Source organism: Lonchura striata, chromosome 1 (assembly GCF_050655825.1).
Source record: "Lonchura striata isolate lonStrDom1 chromosome 1, ASM5065582v1, whole genome shotgun sequence".
NCBI lineage: Eukaryota > Metazoa > Chordata > Aves > Passeriformes > Estrildidae > Lonchura > Lonchura striata.
In genome coordinates this window covers 80734723-80754108 of record NC_140703.1, presented here as the reverse complement: position 1 = coordinate 80754108, position 19386 = coordinate 80734723, and the positions used below count along the sequence as shown (strand labels likewise).

The following is a 19386-nucleotide window of genomic DNA, read 5'->3' as shown; positions in this document are numbered from 1 at the left end:
ATTCACTACTGGATATATCTAAGCAGTAAAAGAGGACAAGAGAGCAAGCTTAAACGTACCTTGTCTGTGCACACTGCAAAACTCTTCCCTCAGTGCTGGCTCTCTCCTGTAGCTCCTGGTACTTTATTCCAGATAATGCTTTGATATAGTTCAAGTAGTATTTTAATTGAGAGACTGCTTTCAAAGAAAGAAGAGACAAGGCTCCACCAGGTTGGATTCTGAGACACACAAATCTGTAGTGCTCTCCCACCTGCCGCCAAACTGCCTCTCAGTGAGGCAATGTCATCCTACAGAGGTTCTGTGCAGAATTCCACAAAAAAGCTCACATGTAACTGCATGTGACTACATGTGACATGTAACTACATGTAACTACAGTTTCAGATGCCTTGAAGAATTGAAAAAGCTGGAGAAAAATAACTGGTGTAATTATCTCCAGGGTCACCACACAGGGCCTAGAAGAACCAAGAGGCAAATATTATGGCTTGAAATCACCATATGACTTTAGGCAAAGGGTTAGGCTTTTGTCATTCTTTTGTATAGCACTGTAGACATACTAATAAGATCTACACTTCAGAAATACTTCTTTTTGACACTGTGCATGTTAGTTTTACCCAAATTCTATTTATCCAATTTTTTTCATTAACTTCCAAGTTGATTTTACCTTGCTTTTATTTCATAATGCAGGTCGCTAAAACAAAATCAACATTTTTCTTCATTGTAAATGAAGAAATTGCAGGTGCTAATAACGTTAACTGAACATATGATTTGTGTTGAATTTTAAATCAAATGCAAGTACAAAAATGTTGTTACAATGTGATGCCAAATCTGAGAGTGCAATGTGACAGCTTACCCATATGCATATCTTCTTTTAATATAGCTCATTCATGTCCAAAAGTCTGCCAGATTCACAGGATTTCAGAATAACAGAAAGGAGAAAAGAATCTCGTTTAATCTGCTTTTCTGATTTTTAGTTTTTTAATTAATGTAATTTAATGCTAATAACTTGGGTTTCATTCAAAGCTCCTTTTGACAAGCCAAAGGTGATGGTAAATCTGAGAACTTGTATAAATGAATAAATAATTCTGCAAAGCTGTTGGTTGAATGCTGGTATCAGTTTGTAATATCTTTCACCAATGTGCACTCTGTGCTCAAAGTCTCTGGTCTTGGAACACATGATATCCTGCTAAGCATGCAATGTAGGTATTGTATTCTGGATGTATTAGTTTTATTCTGGATGTATTCATTTTATTCTTCAAATACAGCCCCTAAAGTAGATTTGCAGTGAAAAATGTTGATATTTAGCAGTGCCTTGTAATGTACCAAACAATATTAATTTTAAATCTCCTGCTAGTGAAACCTCCTGAACTTTGGCTAAAGGTTTGAACTTTTCAGTCACCATGAAAATATTCTGGGCAGCTGGCCAGTTTTTAAGTAGGTTGTGTGGACATCAGTGGCAAACCTTTTAATTTGGAATTATTCATTTCAGACTGTCAACTAAAATGAAAGCATTAGAGCATTGCTGTATTTTTTTTAATAATTTGATTTCATTGAAATACTTACAGAGCGTTTAAGTGAATTTCACATACACTTGCCTCATACACCATATGAAAACTGCATCTTTCACTCTTTCAGTTTTGCTCGTTACTTGCTCCTCTTCCATGATGAAAACTAAATGAAAAGAGAACAAAACAAAAAGTTATCTTACCCTTTACATATGGTTAATTCTGTATCCCCTTTAGTATGTTCTTACCAAAGTGTTGATATCTTAGAAGCTCACTGACTGTATTAAATTTGAGCTTTTTGTTTGTTTTGGAAAGATCAATACTTTTGAGATTGTTTCTGTCCCTAAATGCAAATCAGTGATATTAAGAAATACTCATGTTAGTTTGCTCTTTGAACTGTTCAAGTCATCTTGTTCATATTACCAGACCCTGGAGAGCACTCCCACCTTTCAGACCATCAGCTCCCACCTGAGAAAATCATGAGAGTTCTTAATGTGTAGACACTTTTCACATCCTACTTCCACAAGAGAGGATGCCAGCTGGAGGGGTGGTGTGACACTGCCTTGCATTCACCTGAATATCTGAAATGCAATGTGGCATGTTTCTTCTGCCAAACACAGGGATTATGGAAATGCAGCTCTCCTAATCAGCTCCTGATGATTGTCTCATTCCAATTCTCTAAGTGATTTTTCAGCAACTCTGGTATTAAAGGAGTTGCAGTATGTACTTTAAAAGAGCTCAGTACTTTCACCCTGACCACATTTACAGTGATTTCTATTTGGATGACCTTTTCTCTCATGCACAGTCATTACCTGCTGTCTCCTTTATTGGTGCCCTGCCTTTCTCAGTCTTCCACTTTTACCACCACTCCTCCTACTGTGTGTATTTAGGACAACCACTTAAAAGTTCTCTTCATTTCTAAGGGACCAGATCTTAATTATACCAAAGGTGACTTTGGCAATCACATTTTTGTAAGGAAGCCTTGAAGTCAAAAATAAATTTACAACTGAAGCTGCAATAAGTAGGATGAGTAAGACTATACCACGTGACACCTGGGCCATTGGGGAGAATTGGGACAATAAAGCATTGTCTGTTGCCACCCCATTCACAGTGTGTCCAGGTCAGAAGGGTTTTCTTCGGAAGAGATTCAGTCTCAGACTGGACTATCTGTCCCATCACACATGGGATTCGAAGCCACCCTAAGGACCAGCCATTGCTTGGGATCCTTAAGCCCAGACTGCATTTTTGTGTAACCAAGGTGGAGCCTGTGGTTTTGCTTCCTCCAAGAAGAATCTGGTTTGCTTACCAGCACAGCACATAAACTCAACCAGAAAACAAAAAGTGTTGATTCAGATTTCAAACTGCTCCAAACCAAATGGAGACATGGCCATAATGCCTTTCTGTGAGAAAAGGATCACACAAACATTCTCTTCACATTCTCTTCAGCTTTTCGTCACAGCTGTCTTTTTGATTGATCTAAGACAATTATGTGAACAGACCAGGGAGAGCTTGGTGTTCAGGGACCTGTAAGTATTATTCAAACAACCACAGGAATCCAAAATTAAAATATCCTCTCTGACATTTCTCACCATTTAGGTGATATTTGGAAAAGTGCATCTGATATGTGTTCAGAGTGGACAGTCGTACTGTATGCTTTGTGCCATTAAATCTGCTCTTGTGAGCTCAAGCAGCATGTAAGTAGTGAGATAGACAAAAATTTCTTCAATGGCTTTACAGATGTTAAATTTTTTAACTATCCACAGGAGAATTTAGCCAGGCCAGCCTGACAAAATATTGTTGAGCATTTCCAATAGGCTCTTGGGCTGCAGATGGAGGATGTGCAGAGCAAATCACGCCAGTGTGCATTTCCTTATCAATAGTAGAAGTAGTAAATAAAATATTAAAATCATAGAGAAGAATGTCCGGATATTTTATTTGAGTTGATTGGGTTATTTGGGTCTAGCTGTTGCTAGAATGTTGTTCATTCTGCACCATCATAGTCCCATTTCAAGTAATCCTGTACCTTTAAAAATCTGTGTTTGTCAGGTGTTAGAGAAAGTTGAAATATAAAGGTTCTAAGCAGCAATACAAAACAGTATGTGTGTCATGTGGAGCAACAATTACACCCTAAGTGCACGGAGAAGAACTCAGGGAAGCTAAATGCCTCACACTCACCAATATGTAATATTAGCACAGCTTGAGTAATTGGAGATATTCTATAGAACTACCTTGACTTTAGGTTATTTTAAAGTCTATCTTAAATCATTCTCCTATCCCCTTCGTTACCTTTTGAACTACAGTTTTCTGCTTTCAGGCTCTCTGTGCTCTGTTTCTGCACTTAGACTTCAAACAGCATTGCGGTGCTTTCTATTCTGTATACACTGACTTATGAAAACAGGAGTTCATAGCTGTCTGTGCTGAAAATACGCATATTTATGCAATGTTTTCTTATTGAAAAACAAGTATCAGAATCTGGAAACCTTTTTTTCCTCTAAAAATAATCCCTTCCCAAAGCTTTCAACAGTACAGTGTTGCAGAAAAGCCCTGTTAGATTATCCAATTAATTTCCTTTTCAGGGAAAGATCTCTTTTGGCAGTACTCTGGCATTTCAGGGGTTCTGGCTAGTCTGATTTTGAAATGATTAAGGCACTTCCCTCTGGAGATCTCTCTGAATGCTCACATATATAACCATAAGGCTGAATATCATTTTCTCATTCCTTTATTTGGTGTACACTATTGTATTTTGAAGTAATTTATTTTCAAATATTTCTTACATAAATTTACTTCATCACCCCTGCTCTTACTTTATCAGTTATGGTAGATGGGGAGTAAATAATAGGACCCTTTAGTCTTTCTCTTCTTTTTTCTCTCTTGTCCCAGTTGGTTAACACAACCCTCCCCTGGTTCATGACTCTCCTCAGCACTATTTTGTCTTGTCAGTGAAAAAACAGTAAAATAGCACTTAGAAATTAATGCATACCCAGATATGTTCTCTTCAAGCAGCACGGCGATAAGCTGGGAACTTCTGTATCATTTTTCATACCTGTGTAATATCTAACCAACAGAGCTTGGTTGTGAACATAACCTTTGGCTGGTAATGCAGTTGGTGCCCAAACTGGCCTTTTGATGCTGTATTGAAGTCCAAGTTCTTGTTTAGTTTCTGATCTTATTCTTTATCTAGAATTTTCTCAGTCTCTTATTTCCCGTTTCTAAAGTGTCCCTCTCGTTGTCCAATGTGACATTTGCAGCTCTTCACATTTTAATATCATATGCACTAATGTCATAATTTCTTCCTTTTAAGGATCATTAATAGAGCAATGAAACAGGACTGGACACAATACAGATTTATGGAACATTTCCCTTTTATTCTGAATCAGCTTTACCATTAATCATTAGTCTTTGTTTGTAGCTGTTCAGTTTTCTGCATTTTTCAGCCCACGTGACAACTTCTATCCAACTGAATATGAGTTGATTTTCAGTTTAAGCTGTCCTGTGGCTGGAAGTGGTGGTGTGGCTGATAGCATGACAGTGCAGCAGAGCAGTTTTTCTTCTATAGCATGCTGTGGGAGCATGCATTTCACTAGGCAGGGCAAGTGAGAATTAAAGCTTTACTTGAATTCCTAGACAATTGCCCCTGGTAAAAATCTGTAGCTGATGTCTATCAACAGTATCCTCTGCAGATGCTGATGGTGAAAATGTCTTTTAAAATTTAAGCTTCTAATCCTTTGCTTACAATCAGGGATGAGAAGAAGAATTGGAATTTCACTTGGATGCTTGCTGAAATAGTATACAATACACATGCAGTTTAAAATAAATGTGAAAATTAATTTCACTGCTTCTTTTTAACTTGGTATTTTGTTTCAATAACATGCCTGAATTGCAACATAAGATAATCAGTGTTCAGGAATCATATCTCTATATCATATCTATTTATCTTATTTATTTAGCCATCACTTGTCCATGTAGATATATGTATCTGCCTTTTCTGTATTTGGATGAGTGATATTCCATTGAATGACTGGTTTTGGGTAATTATTTGTTATGTGATTTGCCGTCGCTGAGTATCACTGATGTATGTGGATTCTTTTGAGTTCTTTGTCATTACTTAAATATTCATCTAAATGTAATTGTCCTGTTATTTTGTGTTCTGGAATCTGGATTCTCTTAAAATTTCTTGCCTTTTAAAGTGCTGTGTTGTCTCTGCGTATCAGAGAGCTGTCAGCATATACAGAAAGATGTGCCTTATAAGAAAAAGGTCTTGGGTGTTTATTTGAGCAAAGTGTTAGAATCTATGAAGAAAACATAGAAATAAGCATATTGAATAGGGCACAAATATGCTTTTTATTTTAAAATTAAAATTATTAGTAATCATCCCATTTGATGTCTTTCAGTTAAAGGCATGGTATTGTTAGGCATTTGTAATCTAGCACAAGAAACTAACACGTATCAAATTTACCTTCTGTAGGTCTTTGCTGCCATCTTCTGTTCCTTTAAATAATTGCCGTTGTTATTTGAATTCTGAAACATGAGTGGGATATTACAGAGCAAAATTTCCCTTTCTGTTATTGTTGTTTATCTCTTTGTTTTCAGCTAAAGCAAAGTGAAGCTAATGCAGATACAAAGGAGAAGCTTCCCTTGCGTCTACGCATCTTTGAAAAATTTCCAAACAGGCCACAAATGGTGAAAATCTCGAAGCTTCCTTCAGATTTTACAGTTCCAAAAATAAGGTATTGAAATATTTCCTTTGCTAGCATGCTGTAAAGTTTTCTGGGGTCACATAACACCCAAAATATTTAACATTTTTTTTATTGTGTTAGACAGGTAGTTCAGAAAATGAAAAATTAAACAGAATTAACATAGACATTCAAAAGATGTAGCATTTTGGATAAACCTCATTTTTCTCATTTGGGGAAAACCAATCCTAGCATTCCTTATACCATATTGATGAAAGCAGCTAGATTGATCAGAACTGACACAAGTACAATATAATTGAAAAGTGTGTTGTTTCTCGTCTTTCCTTTGCATTTTAGTTTCATGGCTCAATAGATGACTAGCAGTCTAATGGATTCTCATGTAGGTTTTTAAAGCCAGTGTGAAATGGCAGCAAATCGTTAGAGAGGATTAAACAGACCATCTAATACCAGTTAGCCTGTGATGACCTTGTCCCGTATTTGTATTTGTGTGGTGACCTCTTTCCTGTGAAATTCACCTTAACTAAAGATCGGATGCTCAGTGATCTGCTAGATCATTCTTTACTGTGAGGGTAGTGAGGCACTGGGACAGGTTGCTCAGAGAAGCTGTGTGGGTGGTCCACCCCTGGATGTGTTCAAGGCCAAGATGGATGAAGCTCTGAACAACCTGGTCTAGTGGAAGGTATCCCTGCCCATGGCAGGCAGAGTGGAACAAGATGAACTCTAAGGTCCCTTCCAAACCAAACCATTCTGTAAACCTTTGATCATCAGTTAGAGTACAGTTACCTTTCCTTAGTGTCAAAAAAGTGTGACAGAAATCCAAGGGCTGCTTTAGCATATACAGGCTGCAAAGTCTGCAGAAACGCCACAAGCTGGCTGAACAGATCCTCTCCATGCCCGTGTCAATATCCTCAACAAGCACATGCCAGAAGAGAGTTTGATGTGAAGGATCACTGCCATTGTTCTGAGTTTACCAAGGTTACATTTCTTTTGATTAAATTCACAAGGAAGCTAAGTTTATTGCTTTGACCTGTTTGTAGTACCTTATCTGAACAAAAGGAATAATGCTGGTCAGAAGGGTCAGGAAAAGCAGCCTTCCAGACCTCAAGAAAATAATCACAGATGTTTTAGTATCAAAGTACCCTTTTGTTATATATGGAGGGTGTTTTTCTCCTAGTCTTAGTAGTTTTTGGTATTTCTTTCTAGTTGTGTTTTTCCCAGCATATTCTGTACTCACTCCTGATCCTATTAACTACTGAAACAGACTTCAAACAAGCACTAGCAAATCATATCTTTAAATCTGAAGCTATTGTACTATGTAGCAATATCTCTCCAGAGAAAAATTAGTTTTGACATAGTTCACACTGAAAGAGGCAACTCTACTGAACCTAAAATATGGCAAGATGAATGTATATTTGTTGTGAACAGAAATGCTTCTGCTTTTTAAACATGGCATATGTGAGGCACAGAATTGCTGAAGCGCCTTAATACTGACATTCAAAGCGGTTATATGAACAGATGTTGTTTGAAATCTTCAAGAACAAATTTCATGCAGAGAGTATGTTTCCTTTGGATTATATCAGCATTTGATTTACATTGAAGTAACAACTTGCTGCTTAATGAGCTCAAAAGAGCTGAAAACTGCAAAAGGCACTTGAAATATTTAGCACTTTAATTGGTAAATAAATAAATAATAAAAGCAATTTTTTTTTTAACCTACATGCAAGGGATCCAACTCACAATTCAGTTATGGGTTTCTTTAATAAATGAATTCAGGTGTTGTCAGTTGTTCTGGCACTCTGTTCATTTATGCATCTATACCCCAGTACAACTTTTTCTCATGAGTTTATGCATCTCAGCACTAAAGGATTTTGACATGTTAGAAGGAAAACCAAATATTAACTCTTCTTGGGGTTTTAATGTGTCAATATCCTCTATTTGTTCCCAAGGGAAAGTTTTATGAAGCAGTTTATTGATCGCCAGCAACAAGATACCAGCTGTTTGCTGCGAAGACTTCCTTCAGCATCTTCTTCCTCATGTGACCACTCTAAAAGATCAGCAATTGAAGAAAATAGATATATTGATCAAAAGGTAAATCAAGAGTATAGGGTAATATATAACTTGCCTAGAGTATTGTGAGAAAAGGAATCAGATTATTCAGTTTGTCAAACAACATCAAAACTGAATAGAAGCTAGGATGATTGAACATAGGCTAAACAATTATGTTTCATTCAGCCTAAAACAGACATCATAGCAGATCCTTTTCTGGTTTAAATTTTCCCATCTCCTTTGAATTCAAAATTCAATATTTGATACATTAGTTGTTTAATGCGTGCATCATCTGAAGCAGTTTTTTTGAAACTGTTCTGCTGTTAATCACTGAGAAGCTAGTGGAGAATTAGTTTCTGAATATCACATTGGATTTTTGAGTGTCTTGATACTATTGGAACCTTTAAAATACACTTAACTGAAGGAAGTGTGGAGGAAGTGTGAAGGAAGGAATAGAGCCTAAATGGACATCATCTACTTTAACAAGCAGAGCGTAAAAATTGTATAAGTTATTAATATCTCTGTGTAATCACTGAAGATGAGTAAAAATTTTAAAATTACTCTAATTATTTAGAAGATATTACCCAATCTGTAATCCTGGGAATCACTAGAAAACAGACTCTGAACAGATATATTTGATGCCCATTGTGATAAAAGGTGCTAGTCTCCCATGGATGGTTAGATTTGAAAAAATACTAGCATCGCTTGGAATGATGACCATGATGATGATGATAATGCAGCAGCATAAGCAGATGTATCTGACTTCTGATACCTTCTGAAACTGAAATGGTGGAAAAAAATATTCATGTGTATCATGGAAGATAAGTGGTTTCCCAGATTTCTAATGGGATCTACAGAATTATCAGACCTTGACCACTTGTAAATTTCATAATTTAGTGACATTTTTATAGACAAAAGAAAAGTACTTTCAGTATTATTATGTTTCAGTATTGTTTGAGTACTGTCCACTGTTGAATCCTCTTTGAATATTAACATCTGTGTTTTTGAAATATATTTTAAGTTACAGAATCACAGTCAAGAAAAAGAGTCTATGCATTGTTGTTATATAGTATAACTGGCTTTCCTAGTGTGTGTTTGCAACCATAACCCAGGGCAGCATTCATACAGGCAGAGTTGCAGAGCTGGGAGGCAAAATTGCAAAAGGAAAGTTGGGGGAAAGAGTTCTCTTCTGATAATGAATGCAAATAGGCAATTTGTAAAGCAGTGTTAATTGCCATCCCTAGTTCTGTGCAAGAGCCCATTCTTGTGATTGATGTATTCTATGGCATCAGTAAACCAAAGCTGAACAGCCTGACCTGGTAGGGAGGACTGTGGCAAAATATGGCATATCTGGCCCAGAAGGCTGTAGAAAGGAGTGAATCCTAAATGGACATCATCTGCTTTAACAAGCACAGCAGGAAAACTGGATAAGTTATTAAATGACAAGCCTAAGGGCAAGCAGAACTCTGCCAAATATTACTAATAATGGATCTCAAACACTATGCCAGGGTAATCAGAGTACATTTCTACCATGTAATGAAGAGATGAACAAAGACCTTAAAGTTGTCTCAGCCACACAGGTAAGTCCACAGTATGCAATGCAGAGCTGTGCATTGGCTCAGTAGATCTGTTTACATGAATATAATTTAGATAAATTAATTAAATTCCATCTTAATTCCTTTTGCTTGCTGTTTACCAAAGAGAATTGTTACTGTGTTTGAAGACAGATGAATACGTGGCACAGTTTATTCAATGAGATCTTGCAGTATGAAAAGAGAATGCTGCATTCTTTTCAAATTTTTACTTCCCTTCAAAAGCAAATATGCATTATCTGACTTTAATTTTTGAATTTAAATAAGCATTTGCAAATTGGTTTTGAATTATTTAACCTGCTTTAGGCACATACTTTAGGATTCTAATTCCTTAAGGATAAAAACAATGATAAGTAATACTTCTGATAAATTTAGCTTAAAACAGGGTATTTACACATTCCTATTAAGAGGAGAAAGCGCTAAGAAGGATTTTTGAAAGTAATTATTCTAACTTTCTATATTTACAGTTTCCAAGGCAACCTCATTTTTGTATGATCAGATCTTCTTAAAACAAGTTTAGAATGACTGGTTGTGCTTAAGTATTAACCTTATATTCATACTTTACTATTCTTTATAAAAAAAGAAACATGACAAAACATTTACTGATCTCATTGCCTGGCAGGATGCCTTCTCACTGCTCCTATTAACAGTGGGATGGCTTCAGAAACTTTTCAGATGCTTTTGCATTGTAGTTAAGAAAAAAGTGGAATTAAAAGGTAGAATCAAAAGCTGAGATCCTGCTGGCAGATCTGACTCTGTCCTTCTTGTGGCAGCTGAACTGTGGCTAGTCCCTCCAGTTACTCCTGGACTTAAGTCAGTATCTCTGTGTTCCACACCTACTTAATTGATAGGAAGCCCTTACATTCCCCTACTTTTTCCTTATTTCCACTTCAGCAATATTCTTTTTTTTTCTTTCTCTAAAAATCTGCCACTATATGGTTTTATGTTTAGAATCAATCTGCCCAATTATTTGTGCCAATCAATAAAGCAGATTTTATATATGTTTTCTCATAGAATGAATTTAATTAGTGTTTTCAGTATTATAATTATTATAATTAGCCACTTTGTTTAAAAGTTTTTTTAAGGTGTAAAGGGGGAGTGCATTCTTCCTTTTTTTTTTTTTTCCCAAGGTATTCTACCGTCTCAAAAGAATTGGAAAATTATTTTTGGTGTAAATAACTGTAACCATGGCTACAATCCATTTGATATGATTTTCATCTATCCAAATCAAAAGAACATCTTTGGAAAACAGATTTCTCTGCTATACTCCTTTTTTCTAGTCATTCTGTGAGTTCTGTGGTTTTTTCCCTTCCAATTTTTTTTAACTGTTGTGAAAGTTATAAACTAACCAAACACTACTCTAAAAAATCATTTTTAGATACCCAAATACCCTTTACATTTTATGTGTGGCATCTGAGTAGGTGTGTGGATACAGATTGTACCATCTTCTTCCTTCTACATCGAATGACAGCAACACCTGGGCTCTCCCACAAACAGATGCTTGATAGGCAGCTTAGCACTGTGCTTTGTTTGAGTTGTTTATTATTATCTGTAACACTTGGTGTCTAAAACTGAGATTCTCTGGGATTCTCTGAATGTAACACTGCTGGAAAGGCAGGATGTTAATTTTTTCTTTCCACTTGAGGTCCTACAGAGCAAATTGACTTAAACTCAGTGATCTTGCCACAGACCTACCCCCTGTGTGCTGATCTAGTCTGTCCTGATGTGGTCTGCAGGCCATCAATTGAAGAACCCATGGTCAAATTAGAGAAACCAGGATTGTTCCAATTGGTGAGCATTTCCCTTGTCGTAGTAGAAAGCACTGTGAAGTTATTTTCTGGTGAAAGAAGGAAGACTTATTGGAAAAAGTACAAGATTAAAGGAGAGATTTTGGGTATTAAATGTACATTGTAGGTGAGGAACAAGGGGAGTTTTAGGGACAGAGAGGGAAGTGTTCTTTTATATTTCTACACTTTTATGAAAATTATTCACAGTATGCTGGGAATTTCCTTAGATAACCAATATTTCAGTAAATTCTTGGCCGGGAGAACTGGATGAAGTATGGAAACGTAATTTTAGTGTGAGTGGGTGGATAAGAAGAAAGGAAGTTGGCAGAAAATACGGACATCTCTGTGACTTTCACATAGCCTGAGGTATATTTGCACCAAGTTTCAGAGGGACAAAGAATTAATGTGAGATTTAGAACAAATCAGGTGTCCAGTGAAATATATCTGAGTTGGCTGTAGAGCATTGGCTTTACCTTCTTAACATCAAGACTGGAATCAGAGGGGCACAGAAACCCTTCAAAATGCTTTCCTAAGAGACATTCAAGTTTTAGCAAACCTTGGAGAAAATTTTTGTGGGATGGGCACTTCTGAACTGGTTACTTATCCTTGGCATATGACACAGCACATGGCTGTTAGATTAGAGTTCAAAACTGACAGACTCATGAGATGAACTTTGAAAATGCTTATGGTTCAATATGCACAGATAGTACAGACAACCCATGTGCATGTCTGCAACAGTGGCAAAGCAGGAGTGAATTGCAAATGAAAGCACGAGAGCATTTAATACATCCAAGTATTTTATAATTCAGGCTTGGAACATCTCCCACTTAATTGAAGGAATATAATCAAGTCAGCTCCCTTATTTCTCCATTTATAAGATTAATTTGATAGCAGCAAACATATTTTCTCTTTTCTCTCCCTTCTATCATCCTGTTTCTTTGCTGATTCCCTGATGAGTTCTGGTTTTAGTTCTGCAAGCAGTGCAGTTAGTAGCCATTCCTTTCTCTGGTGGGAGCCAGGTGCAGCACTAAGGTCTAGCTTCTGGGAAAGCTTGACCTCCCACACTATATGGCTCTCCCACTGATTTCCATTTCTGCTTACAGCAGAATGTACCTTTGTGAAGGGAGGCTGTGGTCAGGAAGTCAGAGCTGATCTCAGAAGTAGCCAGAGCCATTACCATGGAGGACTGTGAATATTCAGCGGCAGACCTCATGCTGGAATCTGTGTTTAACATATTTTGGTAATATCATAGATACTGCTTTTGTGAGCTGCTGAGACATGCCACCTAATACTTCATAAGATGTTTTTGTTTAATTTGGATATATGTTCTATGTTCTATGTTTTTCCTGACCTGTGCTCAGCTTCTTTAACTATTCTGTTTCTTGAGGAAAAAAACCCCAAACTTCTGAGAGCATTCCAAAAGGATTTTTCCTTGTAAAAGGTGTTTGTAATTGCAAAAGCTGAAATAGCCTTTCAGGTTTTCTAAGGCATATATTTTAGTATGGAAGACAGGATGTCCCAAGATACCTTTCAAAAAACCATCAAGGGCGAAGACATGCTCATATATTTTATTTGTACTTCTTCCTTAAAACTAAGGGTAGAATATTTACTCAAATTACAATGTTCAGAATTTCTTTTTCTTACTGTAATAAACTTATATCCCAAGTTAATCAACCTCTCTGAACTTTATTTTGGGCTTTCAGTTGTGAAAAGAAGAATTCTGGCACAAAAGATACAATAGTGTTGTGTTCCTTATTATTCTTTTCTGTAAGTAATTTGAAAGAATAATTTGATGACATTAATTTTGAATATAGCAGAAACTAATAAAGTGTAATTGCACATGTGTTCCAAATAGAAAGGATTATTTCTTTTTAAATACTACTAAATACTACATTTTTTCTGAGGCAATTATTACAGAATTTCATACATATTAACAAAAATCATTCAAACTTTTTCTTAATTTTCTTAGTTTGTCTGAATTGAATTCTGTTCTATAATTTATGTTTCCATATAGCACTTGTTAAATAAACACAGCCAAGTACTTCAAGTCTTACCTATTTATGTCATTCACAGGACAATGCCAAAATCTATCTTGTTATGACATTCAGAAAAGTCATTAAAACAATTTACCTGCTGGAATGATACTGGCTTATGGATCCAACAGTTTCTTGCTCATTACAGTCATGATTTTCAAAGATGATTTTTGTGCCTTATCTGTTCTCATCAGTTCTTTCTAATGAAGTTAATATACATAAATACATTGATGTATTTCAGGTTTACTGAAAATCAGCTGACCTCTTTATCTCTTTTGCATTTTAAAGATTTTCTTGTTTTCATATAAAATAGATATATAAAAATGTCCCTGTGTCTAAATAACTAATTTATAGATTTCTTCCTCATTAAGCATTTTACCAAATACACATTTGAGCTGGTGATATTTTACTTCTCTGAGCATGTTTGCCTTCAGAGTGGAGAAGACAACTGCAACAGTAGCAAGACTGTTCTGTTGTGGTCTGTCTCTGACTTCTGATGATTTTAAATTGCTCTGTCACTCTTGCCTCTGCATAGTATGTTCAAAAGTCTGCCTGAAAAAATGTCAGTTTTCAATTGCATTTTGAAAGAAAGGAGGCCAGGGAAAGGATACTTTGCCATTTTCAAAAAGAGCCATAATTCAGGACTTCCTCCTGAATTTCATGAGTTTTACACTAAAGTGTTTGATACAAAGGCTGTGAAGATGTATTAAAATACAATTATATGATCATACTTCTCTTTTTTCTTTAATCAAACATAATACAAACATGAAAATGTTTTAGTGCAATTGTACTTTAACAAAGAGCACACATTAGTTTGGTGTGGAGGAAAGAGACAATGAGGAATTGAGTTATAGGAAGGCCCTTCTGTTTGAACCTTCTACATTACTTTTTCCTGCATCTTCCAAAGAATACAGATCTCCATTCCCAGGCCCTTCAGCCTCCTGCATCCTCCATGACTAATTCACAAGAACTGATCAATAACAGTAATGATCACTACTTTCTAACATAGGCAAGTACATGTGCTTATACGACCAGAAGCAATAGTTTTCCTTACCTCTCCCTTGAAGCTCCCTGTCCATATCTTCCATTCTCAGTCCAGCCCAGTCGGACAGTCCCTTCTTCCCTACAGCTTCAAGATCCCCAGCTCAAAGTGCAGAGGGGAGCCTTCTCCTCCAGCACTGTACACCCAGCCAAATGTATAAAAACCCTACATCAGCTTGGCCTGGTGTCCTTCATTCCATCTGCTGTTGGCTGCCACAAGTAATCTACCCTGTGCTCTTTATCAGCTCTTCACAGGGTCTCCCTGACTCCCGCACTGAGAAGACAGAAAACAAAAGGAAGCAAACTTGTCCAAGGCTGCACTTCCCAAAATTTCAGAGGGATTGTCTCTTCTATGAGAACAAGCTGAAAGAGGGTTTTTCAGTCTGGAGAAAGAAACTTCTGGAGAAACCTTATAGCAGCCTTTCAGTAGTTGAAGGGGACTTATAGTACGAGGACAGACTTTTTTTACAAGGGGCTGTAGCCATAGGACAAGGCGTAATGCTTTTAAACTAAACAAGGGTAGAGTCAGGCTAAATATAAGGAAAACTTTTTTATGATGGCAATGATAAAACAGTGAAACAATTTGCCCAGCAAGATGGTGAGTTCCCCATTCCTGAAAACATTCAGTTTCAGGTTGGATGAGGCTCTAAGCAACCTGATCTAGTTGAAGATGTTCCTGCACATTGCAAGGGGGTTGGACTAGATGGTCTTTCAAGGTCCCTTCCAACCCAAACCATTCTATATTTTTACAAAAAATCTACCCATTAAACCTATGAAAGTTTAAAACTCAGGTATACCAAAGTGGAAAAAAAACAACCATGTTACTATAAGGCATAAAAGAGAAGGATCCTTCTCCTTCCCTCGAGTTGCTCTTCCATGTGTCTGAGATGGACTATCCCCCCATTAGGTCTTTCGAGATTTTATGAGTGCTAATATTAGCATTGTCCACATTTTCAGACCTAATTTTAAAAAGTTCTTGGTTATGAAAAGTTGTGTAGATTTTCCAGTACAGTAGTCAGCTAATTAAAAGAATTTTACCTTCCTTAGGGGAGAGGCAGCAATCAAGGGCTACAAAATGAATCAAGGCTGTTTCAGGTCAATGACTCCCAGGAGTTAAGGCAATTATGCCACTTCTCATTCTAGACATCTAATCCAAAGGGACAATCTTTCAGTTCTTGGGGCACTTATCTAATGCTAGACCACTTTCTTGACTGTGTAGTGAGCGTATTTCTTACATAGGACAACCTCACAGAGGGCCAGATTTTCAAAGTCCAAATGAAGATATTTAGTTCTACTTTGACAGAGGGAAATGGATTAGTGATTTCTAGAGCGCCCTCATCATTTCAGCCTTTATGCAAATTTTTCAAGAGAGCTTAAGAAATTCTATAGTCGCTTAACTTGCTTAAAATTTTGTGAACATTTTGTTAGGTACCTACCAAAAACTTGCAGTCTGGCCTTCCATCACTCTTCATATGACTTCTGTCACACTCATTTTCAAAGAGTCCAATCTCTTCAAACCAAAGATGCAGAATGTTGTTGAACAAATATTTGCATTTGAGAGGGTACACAGCAAATTCCTGTGGGACAGGAGTAGCCTATGTTTTATGGAATGCTCAAGCTTTGAACAGATTCTTCTCAAATATTTCCTTGCTCTTTCATAAAAATTATTCTGATACATTGCTTTTTGTACCAACTCTTCATATTTTCCCTAGAAGCTGTACATGTTTAAATAACAATACAGTACCTGACAATCTGTTCATTCAAGTCTATATTGTATTGGCATACAACAAATTCCAAAATAAAACAGAAGCTTTGGAGGTTTTTTTTTCCTTCCTTGGAATTTCTGGCATGGCACAGCAGACTATTCCCATATGGTCCTGCTGTTGCCTGTAAGAGCATTATTAACAGCACTAGGCCAAAACTCCTTATTTTCATATAAAACTTAAGAAGTTACCTTATGGAAATGCACTGCATGCACTGTTGGTTTTTTTTCTACTGTCAAGCAAACATTTCAGATATTTCATGATTTATGTATGACCTTGTGTCACTTTGTATTCCTAAACAACCACCAACACTTGTTTCTTCTGCCAGCTCTGAAGCAGTCTGATACAAAAATTATGCACATCACCACAGATTTTACCTGTTGATATAATACAATTTTTTATCAAATTCAAGTTGAAAATAGTTGCTTTATGTAGCATTTGCTGAGGTCTAGGCACTACAAACATGTTTCTAGAGAAACACATCAAACCTTAGCAAACAAAAATATACAGCATTTCTCAAAACATAAAACCATTCAGTTATGTCTTAGCTGGTGTAAGTTGGCAAACATTGCCCTGAAGTCAGCACTGCTGTGCCAGTACATCTAGTATGTAGAACTGGTCCACAGTCATTTCCTGACACTTCACAAAGGTATTTTCTTGTGTTGCTTTGCTTTTGATCTTATGCCAAGGATTTTCTTCTGTCAGGGTAGAAAGCCTGGATTTTTGAAATACACTACTAAATAAAGTTATTGAAAGTGTCTGCAGTACCTTTTCACAGCAGCGGGTGGCACTTGCAGAGCAACAATGTTCAGTGATTTAGCTTATATTACAATGGTTGCTTTGTCCTTGTCGACAAATAGGATTTCATGGGATGTAGCATTTAGACCAAGTTCACTCTGACTGAACTGAATTATTTTGTCTGCCTAAAGTCTGTCCTGCCAACAGCAGCATAGGGTATCAACACTTGTGTAAGAGAAGCACTACCTGCAGATTTTGTAATTCTGTGGTTTGTGTAAATAATCTCAAAGAAATGTAAGAACCAAGACAATAAAGAACAAGCTTTATTCATGGTTTATCAGCAGCACATTGTAGCCATCTAAAACCTTTCCATTCAGGAAATAGCACTGGGAATTTGCTGACCTGCCACATCAGGTCCTTGCAGTTTAAAGTGCAAGAGTTCTTTAAAGTGTGTTTCTGAAAACATATTTTAGAGTAATCGGATGCTGTTATGTGATTTTGAGACAGTGTCATATGCTAAAAAATAATGTTCTTTAGCAGAAAGCTTTATGACACTGTAGTTTCTGCATGAAGTGTACTTATAGGTTGTAGAGAGAAGTAAATAAATAAATAAAGGCTAATAAAGATACACTGAGGGTGTCCTCACAGTGCAGCACAATCTGTAATAAAAAAACCCAGCAGGCTAGACAGATACACCCTAAAATAACCTCAGTAGAGTGTACTGTACTTACTTAATTTCACATTGTCTGATTGAGTAATCTCTTTTGTATGTTAACACTGTTTATAATTTCCTCTGCAACATTCCAGAACTCGGCAGGTATCACAAGTTTTAATTGCTAGCCTCATTCTACACCAGCATGAAGCATCTACACATTATTAAACAAAATATGGATCATCAGTCCCTTTTCTGTTTGTACAGTCCCATTGCATTTGCCTGGTGTGCTATGCAAATTTGGAAGATTAAATGGGAAGTAGTTTAGTTCATTTATCTAATATAGAAATAAGGATGCATATTTTAAAAACCTATAGTGTTTGATTTTCTTCAGCATGCATATTGACATATGTATGTTGCTATTTGACTGACTACTGATCCTTTGAATATGAGAAATAGATCAATTGTTCTTATCTAAAAGTATTTTCATGTATTGCTTCTTCTGCATATTTTTAACTCAAGATAAGTTCACCAGTGTTCTGCTGAAGGAATGGCTACTGATTCCTTCAGAAAAAGAAAGGAGGACCATTGTCTTCAAAAGTCATAATCCTTGCAAGTACCTAGGTTGTTTTGTGAATTCCATTTTGGACCACTGAGACCAAACTCTAGGATCTTGTATATGCCTATGTATTCCTAAATTAAAGAATGGATACCTGACTCCAATCTAAATTCCATCACAGTCCAGGTACAGATGTGATTGTTAAAAAAACTTCAAAACTTCACCTAAGCTGCAGTCCATTGGGTGTGCTTAGGCCCAAGGATGTCCTGTCTCCTCTGCAAGTTTCACAGCTAGTCGTGAAAAAGTGTGAAGGAAAAGTAAATACACTCTGCACAAATAATGTGATGTTCTCATACCTTTCCCCATTCATGTGACTTCTTAGGCATGGAGAGGAAGCCATATGAGGAGCATTTGGGGTCACTCTTCTGCCTGGAGAAGAAGAGTGAGAGGAAACCTTATCTCAGTCTACAACTCCCTCATGAGGGGAAGGGGAGGGGCAAGCAGTGATCTCTTCTCTGTGGTGACCAGTGACAGAATCAGAGGGAATGGCCTTAGGTTGTGTCAGGAGAGGTTTAGGTTGGATATTAGGAAAAGGTTTTTCACCCAGAGAGTGGCTGGGCTCTGGAACAGGCTCCCCAGGGCAGTAGTCACAGCACCAGCCTGACAGAGCTCAAGAAATGTTAGGACAATGCTCTGAGGCACATGGTGTGATTCTTGGGGTGTGCTGTGCAGAGCCAGGATTTGGACTTCATGATCCTTTGGGTTCCTTCCAACTCAGCACATTCCACGATTCTGTAATTCTATTATATATTTGTTCAAGCATCACTAAATAAAATTCATGAACAGCTTTGAAAATGCCCAGTCTTTTCTCTCCCATCTCAGTGACTCCAGACATGCACTTCTTCCTACAGCTTCCCTTCATCTCTCTGGCTGATGCACCTCTGGCTGTGTGACAGCCAAATATCATAGTACAGCACTG

The 19386-nt window shown here is 36.9% G+C and overlaps 1 protein-coding gene across 9 annotated transcripts in view; it reads left to right on the top strand.

Annotated features, from left to right (window-relative positions):
• The window catches only part of NALCN (sodium leak channel, non-selective), a 231909-nt gene that overhangs the window by 166231 nt on the left and 46292 nt on the right, over positions 1–19386 (top strand). For 8 of the 9 annotated variants that reach the window (XR_014949395.1, XM_085556997.1, XM_085556986.1 and 5 more), the window contains 3 exons: positions 6093–6229; positions 8143–8284; positions 9751–9822. Coding sequence is in view for 8 of the 9 variants with exons in the window: in XM_085556997.1 (XP_085413123.1) it covers positions 6093–6229; positions 8143–8284; positions 9751–9822 (351 nt within the window). In the remaining variant the exon portion in view is untranslated. The remainder of the gene's footprint in view (positions 1–6092; positions 6230–8142; positions 8285–9750; positions 9823–19386) is intronic. The other variant, XM_021530247.3, reaches the window with a different exon arrangement.